This window comes from Mixophyes fleayi, chromosome 1, assembly GCF_038048845.1.
Source record: "Mixophyes fleayi isolate aMixFle1 chromosome 1, aMixFle1.hap1, whole genome shotgun sequence".
NCBI classification, from domain to species: Eukaryota; Metazoa; Chordata; class Amphibia; order Anura; family Limnodynastidae; genus Mixophyes; species Mixophyes fleayi.
In genome coordinates this window covers 176,914,584-176,934,079 of record NC_134402.1, presented here as the reverse complement: position 1 = coordinate 176,934,079, position 19,496 = coordinate 176,914,584, and the positions used below count along the sequence as shown (strand labels likewise).

Here is a 19,496-nt window from a genome sequence, read left to right as displayed (position 1 = left end):
ACGGTCGTTTGCCGAGCGCAGGGAGCGAGCAGGAGTATGAATGGTAAGGAGGTTAGAGATGTAGGGGCAGTAGACTGGGAGAGAGCTTTGTAAGTGGTAGTAAGGAGTTTAAAGAGGATTCTGTAAGGGAAAGGGAGCCAGTGTAAGGCCTGGTAGAGAGGGGAGGCAGAGGAGGAGCGACGTGAGAGAAAGATAAGTCTGGCAGCTGCATTGAGTACAGATCGGAGCGGGGCGAGATGGGAGAGAGGGAGGCCAGTGAGGAGGAGGTTGCAGTAGTCCAGGCGGGAGATGATGAGTGCATGGATGATGGTTTTGGTGGCGTCTTGTGAGAGGAAGGGTCGGATGCGGGCAATGTTGCGCAGTTGGAAGCGACAAGCTTGAGCAAGGGATTGGGCGTGGGGGGCAAAAGAGGGAGAGGAGTCAAGGGTGACACCCAGGCAACAGAGTTGGGTGACAGATGAGATGGTAGTGTTGTTAACAACGATTGAGAGGTTGTGGTGAGAGGGGAGTCTGGTTGTAATATGATCACTAGATTAATATCTTTTAACTATATGCAATATATCACTCTTCTAAACACTGAATATAATGGGACATAATGTGCTTATATATACATACAATAACATTGTTACAAATCAAGAAGCCATGCCCACAAGACAGATTCTTGGATTAAATAATAGGCTTTTCTATGTAATGTTTGCTGTACAACCTTCAACAGGGTCTGTATGAGAAGCATGGTGTTTTAAAAGATACTTCTCGTTTAGAATACACTTCTGAATAAAATGTAACAAACGAAGTGTAAGCTTCTATGATATTACTTAGTGCTGCCTCTCCCTTCTGATTTTTCTGTATATTGTTATTTAGTGTGGCCACAACGGGATAGGCTATACAATACATTTGAAGCTTAAATTGAGTATTATTCATAATTTGCATTTAATAAAAGTGAAATACTTTTTTATAATTTGAAAGTATTAGTTAGATAGTATTTTAAAATAAAAATATTTAAAAACACTCATTTTAATGTGAATGGCGAACTTGAACTGCAAACCTCGAATGTAAAACTCAAGTGCTAATGATGAATGTCGAACACACAAGCCACAATTTGGTATCAGGATCTATAGACTATTGTACAGCGAACATGTTCAGGGATTTCTGGCATATGACAGCTATTAAAGCTTGTTATTTTATTCCTGGGAGTGCAGTATATCCCATATACTTTCTCTGTTTTTTATTAATTGATCCCATATTTATTCATTAAAATCAGTGCTACATCCTAACACAAAATGTACTAAGTTCCCTAATGTACAATGCAGGAAACCTGTGATATTAATCTATTACCACTAAATAATGAAAATGCACCCTGTCTGCATAGCGACTGAGAACTTGTATGCACATTTATGCAGCTGATGAGGAAGTCACATCTAAGTATGGACATAAAATCCAGGGTACCTTCTTCAGTACACCATGTACTGTGGTAATCTACTCATTAATATATGTGTTCTTCCATATGCATGTGTTCATTGCATATGCATACCCCTTACTGATCACTTTTTTCGAGGGACAATTCTGATTTCAAGTGGACATATGGGATGTGGCCTTAAAGTTTCTGGCCAGGACCATAAAGAAAAATTAATTTTGGTTAGGTAGATTGTGGGCAGCTATTTTACCATGATTTTTATATTTAAAATATATAATATATACATGTACGGTACATAGTGCAACATATCCCACTTTTAAAAATGAGAACACCATTAATATGTGTAATTAACAAAATAATACCTCATCTCCTTGTTGAGGTCTCATCAGTGAAACACGGTCATATTGTCTTCGTAGGAGGGCCCACAGCGCATCAAGTCGACCCTTGTAGGAAGAAAATGTAACGTAAGTAATGTATAGTTTATTATCAGTTGCCTAATATTACTGTAGCTTGCAGTGGTCAAGGAAAAAATATCACATCTATTAGTTGAGTCCTTTAACGAGAAAAGGTATTTTACATATTAGAGGCTAAACCAATGTTCACACTTTAAAGCTGTCCTTTCACCTATTACATCACTTGACTAAGGTGTACCTTCCCTTAGCAGGAGATTGCGGTTTACGCTTAGTCCTCTGGCTCCTCCCCCCCAACCACTTGCCCGCTGTCATTTAAAGTTAGTCAGTTTAATACATTTTTTGGTTCTGTATTACACAACTGACAGAACCCAGGAACACACAACTGCAAGTAGCAGCACTCGGGGCTCCAGCTAGGCACCTTATTAAAATCTTTTACCTAGTTTATATTGCAACTTTAAATTGGTAAACAAGAAATGGCTTAATATTGTTGTGTATTATTTAATCAGCACAGATAGGAGTTTATTTTGGTATCAAATTTGAATAGTATTGTATAACACTATACAATATAAAATAATTATATTGGGAGAATAGGACACAAATAGGATAAAATGATGCATACTGTAAAAAGAGCACATTTAAAAAAGATCAGTACTAATATTAATTATAAGTTTTTCTATAGATATCAAATAAGTTGCCTCACTTTTATGAGCTGGAAACATACATTCAAATAGTTTCTGCATATCAAGAATTCCCAAAATACAATTAGTAGTAATTACTAGTATTTTAAATATCTCTCTCTCTCCTTTTTGGGAAGTCAGTTGGCCATAAACAATGTCAGTGACAGACCGGTTCCAGAGAGGTGAAACACACAGGTTAATCACCCAACACAGCTCCATGTGAAGTCAGAGAGAAAAGTGTTTCAATCAAACTAAGGGGCCCATTTTGCATTGAGAGCCCCACTGTAGCCACAAATCATTTATTGGAGAAATGTAACAAACAAATATCGCTGCCTCGGCAACACTAGCTTAGAGCAGTAAGAGTTAACTTCATCGGGCCAGTCTTTGCAGATGTGAGTATGTGTGAGCCAGCTTGCATGAATGCAGTGAAACTGAAAGCCCAGATTTGGGCTTTCAGTTCCACTTAGTTGAAAGAAAAAAAAAGTTGCAAAAAAGATCACTTATATTTTAAAACATTTAAAATATTCACAAACTTTTATTTGTTAAAAATACTTTACTGAAAAAATAAAACATATTTTTATATTTGTTCTCCTAACACAACAGGCATGGCGGCTGCACAATTACAAGTTTCTCCGGCAATAGGGCTTTTCACCCATTAATAAAGCATTGCAGCAGGGTTAAGTTGTGAATCTATACATCATAGAGATAACAATACCAATGAGCATTAAGCATTGAAACACCAACACTAATGATCATTTAGCATTATTTTGAAATACATACTTATAAAACCTAATAGAAATTGTATATGTTTTACCTTTACATTTGATACTTTATTAGCACCTTCTAGATATTTTTTTAGAAAATGTGATATATAATTACATTTTCCCAGCAATGATATAATATAGAATATTAACTATTTTTAGAGCCAAAAATGCTACAATTTCTGATTTTGTGGCTATGGACTCCAAATTTAACTTCAAACTGTTAAGGGGTATAGGTATTCAATTAGCTCCTGAGATCACGGTTTATGCGGCGGCTGCACATTACATAAGGTAATACGGGACCACAACAACGCAGATTTTCCTTCGCAACCCTACGGGGTGTGAAGAGAAATTGGCGTTTTTGCGGTACTGTGGATTAACTTTGCCGGCTGTTCCGGAGCGTAACCGCAATCTCCGGGTGCTACTTAAATATGCCCCTAATTGTCTTAGCACAGTATTTAAAAAAAATTTGGGTTAAAAATTTCTGCCTCTTCATGCTCCCAAATCTATCATAGTGCATTCCTGCCATGGCTAAGCACGCTCCCAATTAGACTGGATTTAATTCCTCTGTTCTCTGAACCAAGACTATAATTGGGTCATTTAAGAAAGCGCAAATGTGCAAGCTTGCAGCGCAAATTCCCTCTTGAGCAGTCACAGGTCTACTTCTTGGGGGTTAAATACACAAGTGTTTAGCAGGTGCATTTGCAAGCCAAGGTGTGAGGGTGCATTAGCTAATGAGAGGAACTAGGCAGATCTTTGCTATGTACGAATTAGCACTTGCATTCAGGTGGAAATATTATATTTCATTTTGCCTGACAGAATTATTTAAGTTGTATGATAGAGTAGAGAAGTCATATGAATAGGGGCATTCTGTGATTTTCGGGAGGGCACACAGTCTTTTTCTACCTTGTAAAAATACTTTATTTCTCCACCTCTGTAAAGTTCCAGAGATCAGATATCATCCTTATAATTATAATGTGATGCATTTTGTACCTACCACTTGTACTATTGTGGGAATGCGCATTTCTAGGTGTACTACCAACAATGGAAGAAAAAGATTCAAGCACACAAAAATGACACATGTAATAATGAAAGTACATATGTCCCCTCTCACTTATGATTAATTTAAGTCATGAATAAAGCCAAACCAAGCAGCAATGAATAACCAGAGGGTGGGCCTAAAGTAGTAGTAGGTTGGGCTTTGATGTTTTTACTGTTTCCATCTGTACATTTTTCTAAGCATCCGCCCACCAGCACAAATATGCGCAGAACGTTTTACCAAAGATTGAAAAGTGGGCATGCACCTTGGAATACGCATGGCAGCCAGGGAAGCGCATAAGCTTAAGCACATTATGAAGCATTGCGGCTCTGCACTTTTTGCAGTTCGAAAATGACCCATTGTACTATCTATACCACATTCAGATTTCAGCTGAGTTCAAGGTTAAATTAGCAGCATTCCCTGGAAATAAAAATTACTTCATGATTGGCTGCGATTCCATTTAGTTATTTTTTAATTTATCATATTAAGCAGCTTATATGTAGTGTTGACTTTACCCACACCCACCTTTCTTTCTTTTAATATTTTGACCCTTCCAGTCCTGAACTGATTTTAGACATTTGCGAATGAAGTGTTAAGGCGTTTTTTATTAATTTTACAGTAAGTCTGCACATATAGAAGTGCACATATTTATTATTGGCGACTGACAACCTACCTTGATTGGAGTGTACCATTTTGTCTGAGATGCTGGGGAAGTAGGTTTAGATTTCTGAGGTTTAGGGTGCATAGGTATTTCCTCTTCCTCCACCATTGTCACAACAGCATTTTTGGCTTTTTCTAATCTTGCGCCTTCTTCAGTAGAACCTTTATCTCCCCAACGCACCTAAAAGAAAAATCTATTTATAACTAATGAAAAATAATGTAGTAGGGGTATAAAATATTCAGTCATTCTGAAACAGTCATGTGATATAAAGATTTCTTAGCTGCTAAAACTTTTTGCCTGCAGTTGAAACATCTGTCTTCAGAAGGAAGGAGGTCTATATTCAGAGTGGTCACTTCCTCTATCCTGTCATTTGCTGACATCAGTATTTTGAAATCCCCCAGAAAAACTATTTGCACAGACATTTTGAAAAATGTTATTGAGAAGCAAACGAGATGCCACTGGATGCTTGCACTTCATCATACTTACCTACTTTCTTCAGCTCTCTTCCGGGAGCCAGCCAGTGGAGGTGGGCGTGAGGGGCGGGGCGGGCAAAATCGCGGCTTTTTGGCCCCGCGGGGCCAAACGCCGCGATTCACCGGGAATCGCAGCATTTGGGATCTAATTCTGCCCACTTCACTAGGAAGTGGGGCACTTCCTAGTGAAGTGGGCAGAATTCGGGAGATTGCCACACTCACCCGGGAGTCCCTCGCAAAATGCGGGAGTCTCCCGAACATTCCGGGAGAGTTGGCAAGTATGCACTTCATACAGATCTTTAAGATGCATGTAATGTTAGATAAACTCTGCTAGAGATTGTAGCTAATCAACGATAAATGTAGCAAAACAATCCTCTTAGTTTATCAAGTCTAGTTACATTAAAAAAAATGCACAACAGTGGTCTTTACATATTGTTTCAAATATTATAAGGCTGCATTTACTGTGGTATTTCTAAACATATTCTAATAAAGTAAGGACAAATAAAACACATTCATAAATCATATTTGCCAATAATGACTTTTTCTCCTCCAGAGGGGGGCGTGGTGTGAGGGCAGGAGGGGTCGGGTGCGTCAAATTGCGTAATTTTGGCCCCGCCCCTGTGCCGAAAGCAACATTTTGTCATGGAGGCGGAGCCAAAATGATTGAGGCTCGCGTCATTGAGGCTCCCGTCCTGCCCACTTCCCTAGGAAGTGAGCCGGATGAGGATGAATTGCCTGCTCTACCCGGAATTCAGGAGTCTCCCGGACATTCCGGGAGAGTGGGCAAGCATGTCACAAATATGTGATATAACCCATAAGATATCAGGTTTTAGCAGTCTATCAAGGTAAAAGTAACACAAGCTAATTTTGATTGGTTGCTATGGATTACAGCACTATTTTAGAAATAATCCTTATCGGAACAAATATCTATTTCATAAAATAAATAAGAACTTCACAGTCAGGCAAGTCTGCTCTGTTCTTCTAACATGCAACAATTAGGCAATGTTAACTAAATCCACTATGTTATCACTTCAGAGAGACCCAATTTCTGACTCCCTTTGTTTATTTGGATATCAGTAATACAATGAGGGCTTTGCGTTTCAGTAATACTGCCCTTTCTTACAATACTATTAATTATGCCTGACTCTATTTTTTCCACAACTCTCAACAAAGCTCCTCATATAAATTGAACAGAAATAGCATAATGTATTCTCATATGATATTCAGATCAAGTGGAACATTCTTCCATAACCTCTTTATGAGGGTATGAGGAACTGATGTCATATGGAGATGTTCCATGGCTACAATTTTAAAGCACTTCAAGCATTGCAGTTAAAGTTAAAGGAGAATTATGCCATTTTTAATTTGTACACTACTTTCTGCTGATTACAACTATTATTATTTATTATCTTTTATTGATGAGGTGCCACAAAGGGTCTGCAGTGCCGTACATAGAGCATGGGACAAAACAGTACACGGCATACAAGGCAGTACAAAAACTAAGTGCAATAAGTACTAGACTCAGCTGAGAACAGGTGCACAAGACAAACAGGTAAAAGTGATCTCCAGTGCAAGGATAAAATGGGAAAGGAAGGAGGGAGTGATCTAAAGGAGGCTGAACCTGTGCCCAGCAGTGTGGGTGCAACTAACAGGAACAGGGCAGTGATGGAGATGTAAAGGCAAAGGAGTATAAGAGAGACAGGGGCAGCAGTAAAGTCACGGGGTGGAGAAAAGAGGCTGGAAGGATAGAGGGCCCTGCTCAAGCGAGCTTACATTCTAAGTTGTTATTTGAAAAAACAACTACAGTGCACAGCTAAACTTACATAATTACATTAATGAGGTTGAAAAGGTCCATCAAGCGTAGCCTTTTATAAATTATGATTGTGTAACAGTTAACCAGTTAGCCTCAAAGGAAGGAAGGAGATTCCTACCTGACCCAAAAATGGGAAGGATAAAATCCCTAGATCATTTACCCCTATAATGGGCAACTAAATATTTTTATTGACCTTGGATTAGAAGAAGTGGTGCTACATATCAATTAGGTCACATCAAAGTAGTATTTTTTCAAAATAAATAAACCTTGTTTTTTTATTTCTGTTTTGAATTTATTCCTTCCATTCCCTTTATTAATGAGTCTGCCTGCCTCTGAGTGCTCTCAAGCTCTCCCATATATCATCTTACAATGAGGTTCCCAAATGTTACCACCTATTAAAGCTGTGGTCTAATTACTGACTAGTTATGTTATTATATAATAATTACTAGTCATCAAAATGTGCACTATGAGAGATTAACCCTATGTTTGTATCTATGTCTATAAGTCCAGGCTGTAACGGGGGCAGTGAGACCTAAGCCGCTGCCCAGGGCTCTATTTGTTCAAGTCATACATGGCTGCCCCGGCGGCGGCTGTTCCTGTCTCCCGGGGGGCCCAGACAATGTTGCACTTCCTGGTGGCTGGCCTCTCTCCCAAAACCAGCCATCGAGTTAAATGCGCTGCTCTGTCTCCCCACTTGGGTGACAGCCTTCCCTCTGTATGTCTGCAACCCTCCTTTCCTCTTTGTTTCAAACTAAACACCTTCCCTTACTGTACATAGACTATGCTTATAATTAGTTTATTATTTTGCACGGAATTTAAATACTTGCTGTTTTTTTATGTAGCACACAAATACTTCATAGCTTTATTTTTACACTGAAATTTAAATTTCATTTAGGACGTGCCCTACCCCAAATATACATCTGTCCCCACATTTTAAATTGACCATCCACACAAACAATTATGGTTTTAAAATTGGCTGATTAACAGATGATTGTTATATGCACTGTCACAGAATGCACTGAAAGCCTTTCTGTACACACTTTGTATTAATCTATTATTCCATTAGAAAAATAATATGTGAAAGGTTCAAAAACATTTAATTACTGTGCCTTTAACACACATGCCATTACTGAAATAGTTGTCGTTTCTCACTGTCTAGTAATACATGCGAAAAGGCCTTAGGCATTATTTAAATGAGCTTTTGGTGTGAGCTGAAGATCCTGTCATAGGTAATATCATGTGAGTTTTCAGTGCCAATGTGCAGAAAGCTGGCAACCTCCTACAGTCCTCTGATGTCTCCAGATCATGGTGAGCATGCACTTGCTATTACATGGGGTGGTTACACTCTCATTTATACACATCAATATTTATACCTACTCTGAAGATATCTAAATTAGTTAGGGGCATGTAAAAAGATGAATTCAGAAGAATCTATACATCCTTAACACATAATATGTGTAGGCTATGTTCAGTTGTGTTGGCTGTTCAAGTATCTCTTTAACATGTGCTTATGTGTATGTGATATTTAAAAAGTAAAGTGTCATGGATTACCCCCCACCCACTTACCATCCATTACAAATATCAAAAGTATGTTGGTAACGCATACAAGAGCGTAACTACCATAGTTGCATGGTGTGCAGCTTCTATTGGACCCATAGCTGAGGAGACCATATTTCATGTCAATGTCCCCTGTATACATTTGAGTTTTTCAAAAGTGGGAGATTACGCCCCTGTTGCCTTCATTAATATCACTGGCAATGCCATGTATATGAATACATCACATTATAACGAGCACATGTTACCTAGGACACTATAAGCCTTTCAGGCTAATGCACATTCCATGATAGAGCATTAGACACAATGATTTATGCCATGGAGTGAAATACAAATGTTTTGAATAAAACAACAAGGCATCTCATCAACTTTTCATCTACCTTGGTGGAAAAGAGGGGGGGGGGTAAGATTTCTGCATATGAACACCCCATGTAAATATATTAAAAAAGACACAAGAGCAGATATGCTGTAAATTAGATACAAAATCAATAGGAGGATTTTCACAGAGGAGGGCCCCACCTTTGCCTTTCATGTTCTCTATATACTCAGGGATGAATTAACCATAGGGCTAACTGGGCTACAGCCCAGGGGCCTATGGCATCCAGGGGACCCTTGAAAGTGCTCAGCAGCAGTATTGATCGGTCGGGGGCAGGGGCGCCCCCGGGACGATCAGTGCTGCTGAGCACTTTCCCTGCGGTCCTTCCCCGGCGCGCTGTATTCTCCTTACTGAGGAGATCTGTCACGAGTTCTCCTCAGTAAAGAGCGTGCAGCGCACTGGGGAAGAAGGTAAGTGCCGGGGGGGGGGCCCTCACGGGGGAATAGAGGCCCCCTTAGCCCAGGGGCCTCCATTCCCTTAATCCGGCACTGTATATACTCTACAAATTCATCATGAAAATACCAAACAAACATCCCATTTATATATGCACGGGAAATGTACTTAACTCTCACTGCCGTGGATAGCTGAGACAGTGCTTCCAAAGTGCTAGAAGTGCTTGTGCAACAATTTAACTTTCATATTTTAAAACAGTTCATTCAGTATGTCTTGCCTAGAGAGGGGGGAGGGGTTCCAGATACACATAATTTGATGTACCATGTTAATGTAAACCATGCAAGAGTTTTTTTGAAACAAAAAATTCTCATTAGCCAGCTGCATTGCTTAAGCTTTAAATTGATACATTGTCTTTTTATTACATGTTTTAATGCAGGATTCAAAATGCATCGGAGGCAGCACTTGACCTGTCAGTGTATTCAGAAAACATGGCAAAGATCACATGTTCAGAAACTTCTTAGTGCTACTCTTACTAAAATAAGCATGAGAAATGAATGAGACAAGGAAAATTGCAGTAAAAAATAAACCCAATATATTTGGAATTGTTTGGCAAAAGACCAAACCAGATTTTGTAACAATTCCTACAACATAATTTAAATATATCCCTTAAAAATAAGTACGCTTGTGTCCGTTATATGAAAAAAACAACATATGTATTATTGTAAAGCAGAAGTGTTATTAAAGAAAGTAAACAATTGGTCTGTTCGCATACACAGGCTTGATGAATGACTGCTCGGACAGACAATGTGAGAACACAAGATAATGAGCAGTGCAGAGTTGCAGCATTCTGCGCATTCTGGAAAAACATTACAAACCTCCATTCTCTTAATACCACCAACACCACGACCACCATAGTAACTAGCATCCACTGTAGGCCATTTCTTATTAGGTAGTTGTTCTTCTGGCTCCTATGTAAATAATAATGTGGACAGCTTATTACTGTATTCAAAACACATTGTTCTGCATGGTAAAACAAGATGATAAAACTAAACTGAAGCCATCCATGTTCTTGGACGGCTTCATCTAGTCTTCAAAAATGCAGACCAGATAGAAATAGGATTTATGGTATTTTCATTTTTTATTTCTTCTGCAGACACTATTAGGGTTTCTAAAATCTAGATCCTTAGGTAAAGCCAACTAAGTAGATGACTGGCACTTTTCCATTAACCACCAGACATCACTGACCACTTTTAAGTTCTAGATCACAGGAACATAAAACCCTGGGAAGTGAGATCCACATAGCATTATTGGGCTGTGAGAGTGCTTTCCAATAAGTTGTCTGCCAAAACACTAGAGGCGATAATATTATACCTTTACAGAAACGTATAAACAAAAAGGTCCCTATTTTGTGCTACAACCTAATGATCTTAGTGATTAATAGCTCTCCACATTTATCACTGGAAATTTTTTATTCTATCTTATTCTATCCAAGTTTAATCTTAGCATTAATAAGCTTTCTTTGGAAGAATATAATAAAATGTATCCTTTTATAGTAATAGGATGATATAGGGAAACAGAGGAAATAAAAAATAAATACTTAAAAATCTAGAATTTTTCATGTATTTAATGCAACCTCAAAAGTTACTTCTGTATATGATAAAGGTGCCTAATATGTATTTTAACATAAGCTCTGGTGAATTAATAAGATATAAGATAATAAGATAGGATATATCTGACGTTATCATCTTAGTATAATAAGCAATGTGCAGATACCTATTACATTTATTATGTACATTTATTTACATGTATTTGCCTTATAAGGTAAATGTTTCTCTCTTCTCCTTTTAAAAAGCATTCCCTATTGTAATAGTGATATTCAATATTGCACGTACCTCCTCAACAGGTGCTGGTGGTGGTGGTGGAGGAGGATCTTTGATAACCTAGAAAAAAAGCAGATGCATAGATGAATAGATGTATGAGCATCTAATGTCTATTTGTCAAAAAATAACCATGTCTTTTGGCTTGAAGCTGCTGCTTATACATAATAAAGATCAATGGAAAGTATTTTGCACAGCAAAAGCTTTCAGTCACTCAGTGCTGCCATTGACTGTATATTTAGTAACGGGTTATCTTTTATTCCAAATACATTTTGCAGTTACACTTAAGGCTTCAATGTGGCCCAGTTTTTCAAAGACACTTCCACAGTGCATTGCAGCTTGCTGCGTATGAGACTGAGTAGCTGCAGACCGGTCAGAGTACTGGTGCTGACCTCTGTCCCTTGCCGAAGCACTGTTGTTTCCCTGGGAAGGACATGACACCAAGATGCACTTTGGGAAGAAGAAAAGACATCTCTTCATGGCAACAAATTCCCTGATGACAGTGGCCTTATTCAGGAGCATAATGCGCCCTTCCACATGGCAAAAAGTGTTTAGGGGTGGTTTATGGTACATGATAAAGAGTTCAAGGTGTTGACTTGGCCTCCAAATTCCCCATATCTAAATATGATCGAACATCTGTGGAATGTGTGGAAAAATCGAGCCATGGAGGCCCCGCCTCGCAACAGGATTTATAGGATCTGCTGCTAACGTCTTGACGCTAGATACCACAGGACACCTTCAGAGGTCTGGAGAAGACCATGACTCGATAGATCAGAGCTGTTTTGGTGGCATAAGGGGGGCATACACAATATTAGGCAGGTGGCCTTAATGTTGTGGCCAATCAGTGTTTATCTATGGAACAATAATTTCCTTATTCACACAAATATAAAGCATTGGATATTTCTGAATACTGTTGGCAAACATCACAACAGTGCTGAGCATTTAATTCACCATACCAAGAAACAAAGCTATTTTAGGATCTAATGAACTACCATCTCTGTCCAGCTGTGGGACCCATAGAGCTCAACTGTCATTGCTGTTTCAACATCTGTTCAACTGCCCATTCAGCTCAATTGTGATTGCTGTTGCCATATCTGTTTGGTTGCTGGACCCTCTGCACCCAACTGTCAGCATCTTGGACCTTGTCATGTCAGAGCTGCAGAAACTATTTACTCAATTAACCCCAGACAGGGGTAAAGTATCTGTCACCTTTTCTAATACCCTGCATAATTTGAATCAATTGTTCCTTTCTGCTCTCTCATTACCTACCCTAACAAATTCATTCACATCTCTCACAACTCTTTATCATGCACCTACTCAATTTACACTCTTCTATTCAATGACACCATACTTCTCTTGCAACTTCTCTTCTTTCTCCATCATCCTTTTTTTCCCTACACGATTATGATTTCCTCTTCACTACTTCCCTCCTCGCTTTTCATGAACTGTTTTTTCTCCTGCACCCACCACACTCACCAGCTTATATTAACAGGAATAGACCTCACACCCACAAATCCTCCTTGCATGTCCTCGTGTTCTCACTCTGCCCCTACTCATGGCTGTTGGTGACATCTCACCTAACCCTGGGTCTCATACAATCCCCATTCCCGCTCATGCTCCTCGATCCATCCCATACATCCACCCCGTACTAGCAATCCAACCTTATCCACATATATCCACTACTCTCTCTTCCCTTCTCCTGTGCACTATGGAATACCAGATCTGTTTGTAACAAACTTGCATCCATTCAGGATCTATTAATTTCTAAATACCTGGACCTCCTTGCCACTACAGAAACTTAGCTCACCTCCTCTGACACTACATTCCCTGCAGCTCTCTTCTAAGGGGGACTCTCCTTCAGCCATATTCCCAGACCCAGAAACAGGCAAGGTGGTGGAGAAGTCATTCTAAGCTGCACCTTCTAAGTCATACCCTCTGAACTCTCTCTTTCATTATCTTCCTTTGAAGTCCACACTATTCATCTATTTTATCCTCTCCACCTTCGTGTTGCTGTCATATATCGCCCTCCTTCCCCAGGTCCAGTTTCCTAATTCCATTTGACAACCTTGAGGCCTGGCTCATTTATTTCCTATCCTTTGACTTGCCTACTCTCATACTAGTCAATTTCAACATTTGTGCTTTTTGTGTTTCCTGATATACAATATATATATAAAAATATTTACTTATTCTTATTTTTAACCGCTAATATTTGACAAAGAAGACAGTTAATACATGGAGTCTGACTGTAGTTTCCCAGTTTATAAATATTTAAACACACACAGATGTTTAAGAAGTAGATTCACTCTGTACTGCAATATGGGCACATAGTCACAATCTCTCCACTACAATAAGAATCTTGCCTTGAGATACTTTCAAATACTTTATCAAGTTATCCAGAATGCTGAGAATTCCAGAAAGCAATGAGTTAATCTGCCTCACATTTAATTATTTAGCCCACTGATGAGCAAACTAATACACTTTGGGGGTCTTCTAACCTTCAAAAGGGCCACGCATTACCCTAAATCTCAGTAATAAGGTAAAACAATACATTTAATAAAAAAAGAGATACCTATCTGTAATAACATATCAGCAGACCTTTTAAATAAGTGTTAAAAGCTATAACAAAGAAATCTAACAATAAAGCAAAAAGGAGCAGGTGAAGGTTCGGAGGGCCACCTGCTGCCCACTGCTGATTTAGCCATTATGTATTATTATCTGTATTGTGTTTTTAGCTACATTTTATACTTTTGCCATTATAATGTTAAATCACTCTGCAACATTATATATCTACATATGCAGAGAAATATTATTTAAACATCATATAGTTGCCATATGTTCAAAAGGAAGGAAGTATTAAGATGATGCTGAAATAGCAGATGTTTGTAAGAAGAGTATCCATTTAAATTTTATTTTATTTACATTTTAAGCAAGCAAAGCAATAGTCAGCTTACCTATGTATTACCAGTATTTTTAGAGTGCTTTTAAAGACAAATGATGATTGCTTTGATGTTGATTTCTTTTGTCCGGTAAAAATAACAAATTAAAAATTGCATTCCTGATAATCTGGCTACAGTGGTGATATCTAAATGCAAGCACTATGAATAAAAAAGTACATATCCACTATAGGAGATTATAAAAGCTACCAATACTAAAACTATTAGCACTGGTCTGCAAGGCCAAACCATGGAAATGCAGAAACTGTCAGCAGGATAAAAGACATTCAATTATAGATTAAATGGAATATTATTTTATATCTAAAATAAATGTATTATTTTTTTTTTTTTGCAATGGATTAACATATAACAGATGACAGACTATAATGGACTACAAACCGTCAATTTCATTCCTAGTACATTTCTAAAATATTTTAGCATGGAAGGACCAGGTAATGCTTTACTGTTAAGCTGTTAGCTTCTATGACTGCCTTCTCTAAAACATAAAGACAATGATTTTAGGGAATTTGTAAACATCTGGCATATCACTTTTGTCCAAGACACCATATGGAGTACAATTTTTATTTATTGTCTTTTTATTGTCTATTTCCTGGACTTTAAAAAGGTCAGAAAGTCTAGATTTGTTCACATGATCAAAAATTCATAGACATTTATAAAATCATTATACTAAAGCATATTTTTTGGTGTTCAGTTTATTTATTGATTTTATCCAGTAGTCCATCATTTAATTGCATTGCTCCGTTGAGTCTTTTTCAACTTACCACTTTGCAGCAGAGGGGCCAAAACCACCAGAATAAGGCAAGAGCTATAAGGAGCAATATCACAAGTACTGCGATAACTGCAGCAAGGCCACTGGACTGTGAAGAAAACAAAAGTATAATCAATCATAAGGCATTAAGATATTCAACAACACTGTGATTATCTAGATTATCTGTCAGAATTAGTAAAGAAGTATTAATATTTTATGATTACACTATTATTATTTTCCAATTTTTGTGTGACATTGAGCACCGTGTTATTTTGTTTAAATTTCAGCAAACATTGTTTTTTTAACTCCAGAAGCATAATCCTCCCATGTACCCATGCCCCATGGACCTGACAGCAAGAGCTCACCAGGTTCATGTAGAAAGTCTAGTGCTGATGGAAGACTTAAAATGTAGTCACAGTGTGAAAATACCCGTCAACACACAACACTTATTGCACATGACGTCAGATTCCAAGCCATATTGTACAGCTTCCAGATCTATCTATCTATCTATCTATCTATCTATCTATCTAAATATATTAAATATAATGTTATCACTGGGTTTGGTTAAAGTATAGTAAAACTTGGACTATCAAGAGACTACCAAGGCGCCACTTTATTAAATACTGTTTTAAAATAGTATACGTTTATCTAAATCTTGGACATAATTATTGTGCTTATTCTTTTCCTCTTTAGGTTTAATGTATAACGGAAAAAAATATTTCCACCTATTATGCTCCTCTCCTGTTCCCCAGTACAGTGGGCTGTTTACATGAGAGCTGAAGAGCCAAAATGATCTTTACTTTACGTCTCTTGAGTATGGTGGTGTTTAGTTCTTTTTGGAGCTTTGTAAATAAGTATATCTAATGCAAAACTGCCATTTACTAAATAGTTGTAGTTGGTGAAAAGTTAATTCTGTGTCTGTAAACCAAGAAAAATTGTCATTAGAGCTCAAATGTTATATTTTACACATGTTAACAGGCTTAGAGGACAGCAAAGGTTTTAATGAATTCTCAGACACAGTAGCGCGTATGTGTGTTGTTTGTTTTTTTTGTACTCCCTTGACCCAAACGGCAGTGATTAACTTGCAAATTGTCTACTCGATCATTAACAAAAATATTCCTGAGGTCCATGATCTCTGCTCGGCATTCCAGCTGCTACTATAGAAACACTAATCTGTCGTGTTAGTGCAGCTAAATGCTGTGTTTCAAAACAAGTTTATAAACTAAATGCACATATACAAAAGCATGAAACATTATTATCAAATTTCAATAAGCAAAAAAAGGATTGTCGATATGTGCATGCTCAAAATCAAATAAGACCAATTTTATTTTGAAGCTTTAAAGACAGAGGACACTCTTATTATATGTGTAGTGGAAATTACTTGATTGAAACAGACTAAAAAGGAGCAATATATTGGAAAACACTGACTGCTCGAAGGTGTCTCATGCACAAGCTATTGCCAAAAAAGACCTTCCGTACAAATTGTAAGGTTGCAGTTATTTCATGATGTTTTTCTCAGGGCAGATTGGGCTTTCTTCTAGTGGCATATTCAAAGTAAATATCCTTTTATTTTAAGTCTGATATACAAAATAAGGCAAAATAATGAAATCACACATTTTTTTTAAAAAAATGTAAACGCCATCAGTGCAAGCCAATTCATTTACCTAAAGAAGTAATCAGCTCACTCTCCAGAACATAGTGACAACAAATATACGTTATTTATTTTAAATGTGAAAGCTTTATTTCTGTTACGTGTTCACTTTTGATAAATATGTTTTATGTTTTTATGTTATTCAATTATTCTTTTTTTCTATAAGTCTTCAACTTTGCCAGCATTAAACATCTAAACTGGATCTAACAAAATGGCATCATAGAACTTATTTTTTCTTTTTTAAATGAAGGACCAGATTATAGCATTCACTTTGAACACTCTGTGCTGTGATTGGGGTGTCTGGAAATGAATGTATCCTCCAACTGGTGGTGTTTCCGCTCACAAGAGATCACCAAACTATTTCTGCCTGCTGTTTTAAAACAACAAGGTCGGCAAGTATGTAATTATAAAATTGTACCCTAACTTACTACCCAATGTTCTATGTCAGAAATCACCAGCAATAAAAATGTCAGCTCCCAGTTGTAAGGTTAGCACCCAGGATATATGTGATCAGACTCATGAACAAAGTCCCCGTATTTGTATAAAGCACGTGCTGTTTTTCCATATTTGTTTTTTACAATAAAATGTATAAAGTTTGGGGAACAAGTTCTGTTAAATGACATTATTAATTATTTGTTTGTGCCTTAAAACAGCTTTTTCTGCATTAAAACAACTTTTTAAATAAATGTTTTACTTTTAATGACTTTTAAACTACCTTTTTCATCATAAACAACTTTTTTTGCTACAATTTAATAACATTTCAACAATACCTTTCACAATTTTTTTTAATAACAACTTGGGAAAACCATGAAAACAACAATTTTTTTACTTCAGAATAATAATAAAGTAATATTAAATATATTATCTATACAAATAAAAAGGCATTTTTAACACTGGACCATGGTTTACTCCATCCCCTTAGTGCGTGATCAATTTGATTTATTCCACATTAATTAAAAATTTCCCTGACTTCTCTTTAACAAATTTTATTTTATAGCAACGAATCATGACCTCTAAAAATATATTGCGTGTGCAATACCCAATACAACAACATGTGTCACTTACACAGTTAGTAGCCGTGACTGTCTGAGGACTTGTAAGAGCAATCAGTCCATTGTTCACACTCACCCAAACTTCCATGGTTCTGGAAAAAAAAAGAAGAAAATCACAATTCAATAATAGTTAGGTATATATGGCATACTTGAATATTTATTTAAATAATCACATTAATGTATGCATTCAGGCCATGAAGAGTTATTGGAAAGAACCCTATCTCAAAGGGACCAATCTGATTTATTTAGCATTTGGAAAAGCAAAACCCAAAATTAGCAAGCAAAATATTACCATATCCAGAATAAAACAGAAAGGTTATGTTTAAAGAAAATTGGACCATTTTACCTTTAAAAATGAAGCGATTATTAAAACTAACTTAAGTGTTTAACATTTTAAAGGATAAGGATCCTCACCATTTGCTCTAGTAAGCAGGGTCTCTCTATTGGATGACTCTGAAGGTAATCTGCTGTCAATGTTTCTCACCTTTAAGACTCTGTTGGTCACCCACGTATCCAATCAGAAACCAGCTTTCATTTCAAAACAGTGTGTGTCCCTCTTTCTGTGCACAGACATCTATACTAGCAACTGATACTAAGTACTGGTGTCCTACTCAGTACAGCAAATGGTGGGGATTTCAGGGGAGGGACCCACAGTACTAGCATGGGGAAGATGATTAAAATGTTCTCTGGTTTAAGCAGGGCCGTAACTAGGGCTGTGCGACAGGGGCGACCGCCCAGGGCGCAACGCTGAAGGGGGGCGCAATTTAGGAATATTTTAGGTTCATTTGGTTAAAATTGAGGGCTAGGAGGGCGGCATTTGTCTTTCTCGCCCCAGGCGCTAGAATTCTAAGTTACGGCTATGGTTAAGTGAACAGGAATTAGAAGAGAAAATTATACAAGGTGATGAAAATATTGGGCATAATGTAGAGTTGGATGCAATTTTAGCGTAAAATGCAGATGGAAATTGCATCTAGAAAAAGACGCAATTTACAGGTTCATGTTGAGCCAAAAGCAATCAAGCTGATCGTCATCACTCCTAACTTACACTAGAAATCGAGCACATGCAAGTTTCCCATCTGCTGACAGGCACATATGCATCTAAGGGGCAGATTCAATTGGCCGCGATACACGTTAAAAAGTATCGCTTACTGTTGCACACACTGATATGGAGCGCGAGCAAAAGTGGGCAGTACTTTCACTGCGCTAAGATTTTTTTAGAATTAAATCTGCCCTTGAGTGTCAGTCTACATAAGTCGCATTTGCAACATGCCCCTTCCTTCCCACGTTCCACCTCTTCAATAAGAAAGGTTCTCAAGCGGCCATAAGTGCTATATGCGACAACTGCTTTGTGGGCATGTGCAGAAGTAAAACAGCGCATTATATGCTAAGAATGCAGTTTGCATCTAATCCTACATGAGCCCCATTTTGCCCAAAGCATTTTCTTGCGTAGATTGCATATATAATAATTCATTGTACATTGTGGCTTGAGTTGTTATTTTGTAAAAATGAGGACAAATTAGGGGAATTTAAGAAATACTATGTGAATGGGATAGCAGCAGATTTTCTCAATTTCTATTTGCTATCATATATGACTCAGCATTTTTACCTTCACAAAATAGCACATTTTAAATCGCTCACAG

The 19,496-nt window shown here is 37.6% G+C and overlaps 1 protein-coding gene across 1 annotated transcript in view; it reads right to left on the bottom strand.

Annotated features, from left to right (window-relative positions):
* The window catches only part of ANTXR2 (ANTXR cell adhesion molecule 2), a 153,340-nt gene that overhangs the window by 48,616 nt on the left and 85,228 nt on the right, over window positions 1–19,496 (bottom strand). The window contains exons 12-17 of the mRNA XM_075204559.1: window positions 17,870–17,948; window positions 15,167–15,262; window positions 11,467–11,514; window positions 10,450–10,542; window positions 4,978–5,145; window positions 1,777–1,857 (exon numbers count right to left, since the gene is read on the bottom strand). Coding sequence (XP_075060660.1) covers window positions 1,777–1,857; window positions 4,978–5,145; window positions 10,450–10,542; window positions 11,467–11,514; window positions 15,167–15,262; window positions 17,870–17,948 — 565 coding nt within the window. The remainder of the gene's footprint in view (window positions 1–1,776; window positions 1,858–4,977; window positions 5,146–10,449; window positions 10,543–11,466; window positions 11,515–15,166; window positions 15,263–17,869; window positions 17,949–19,496) is intronic.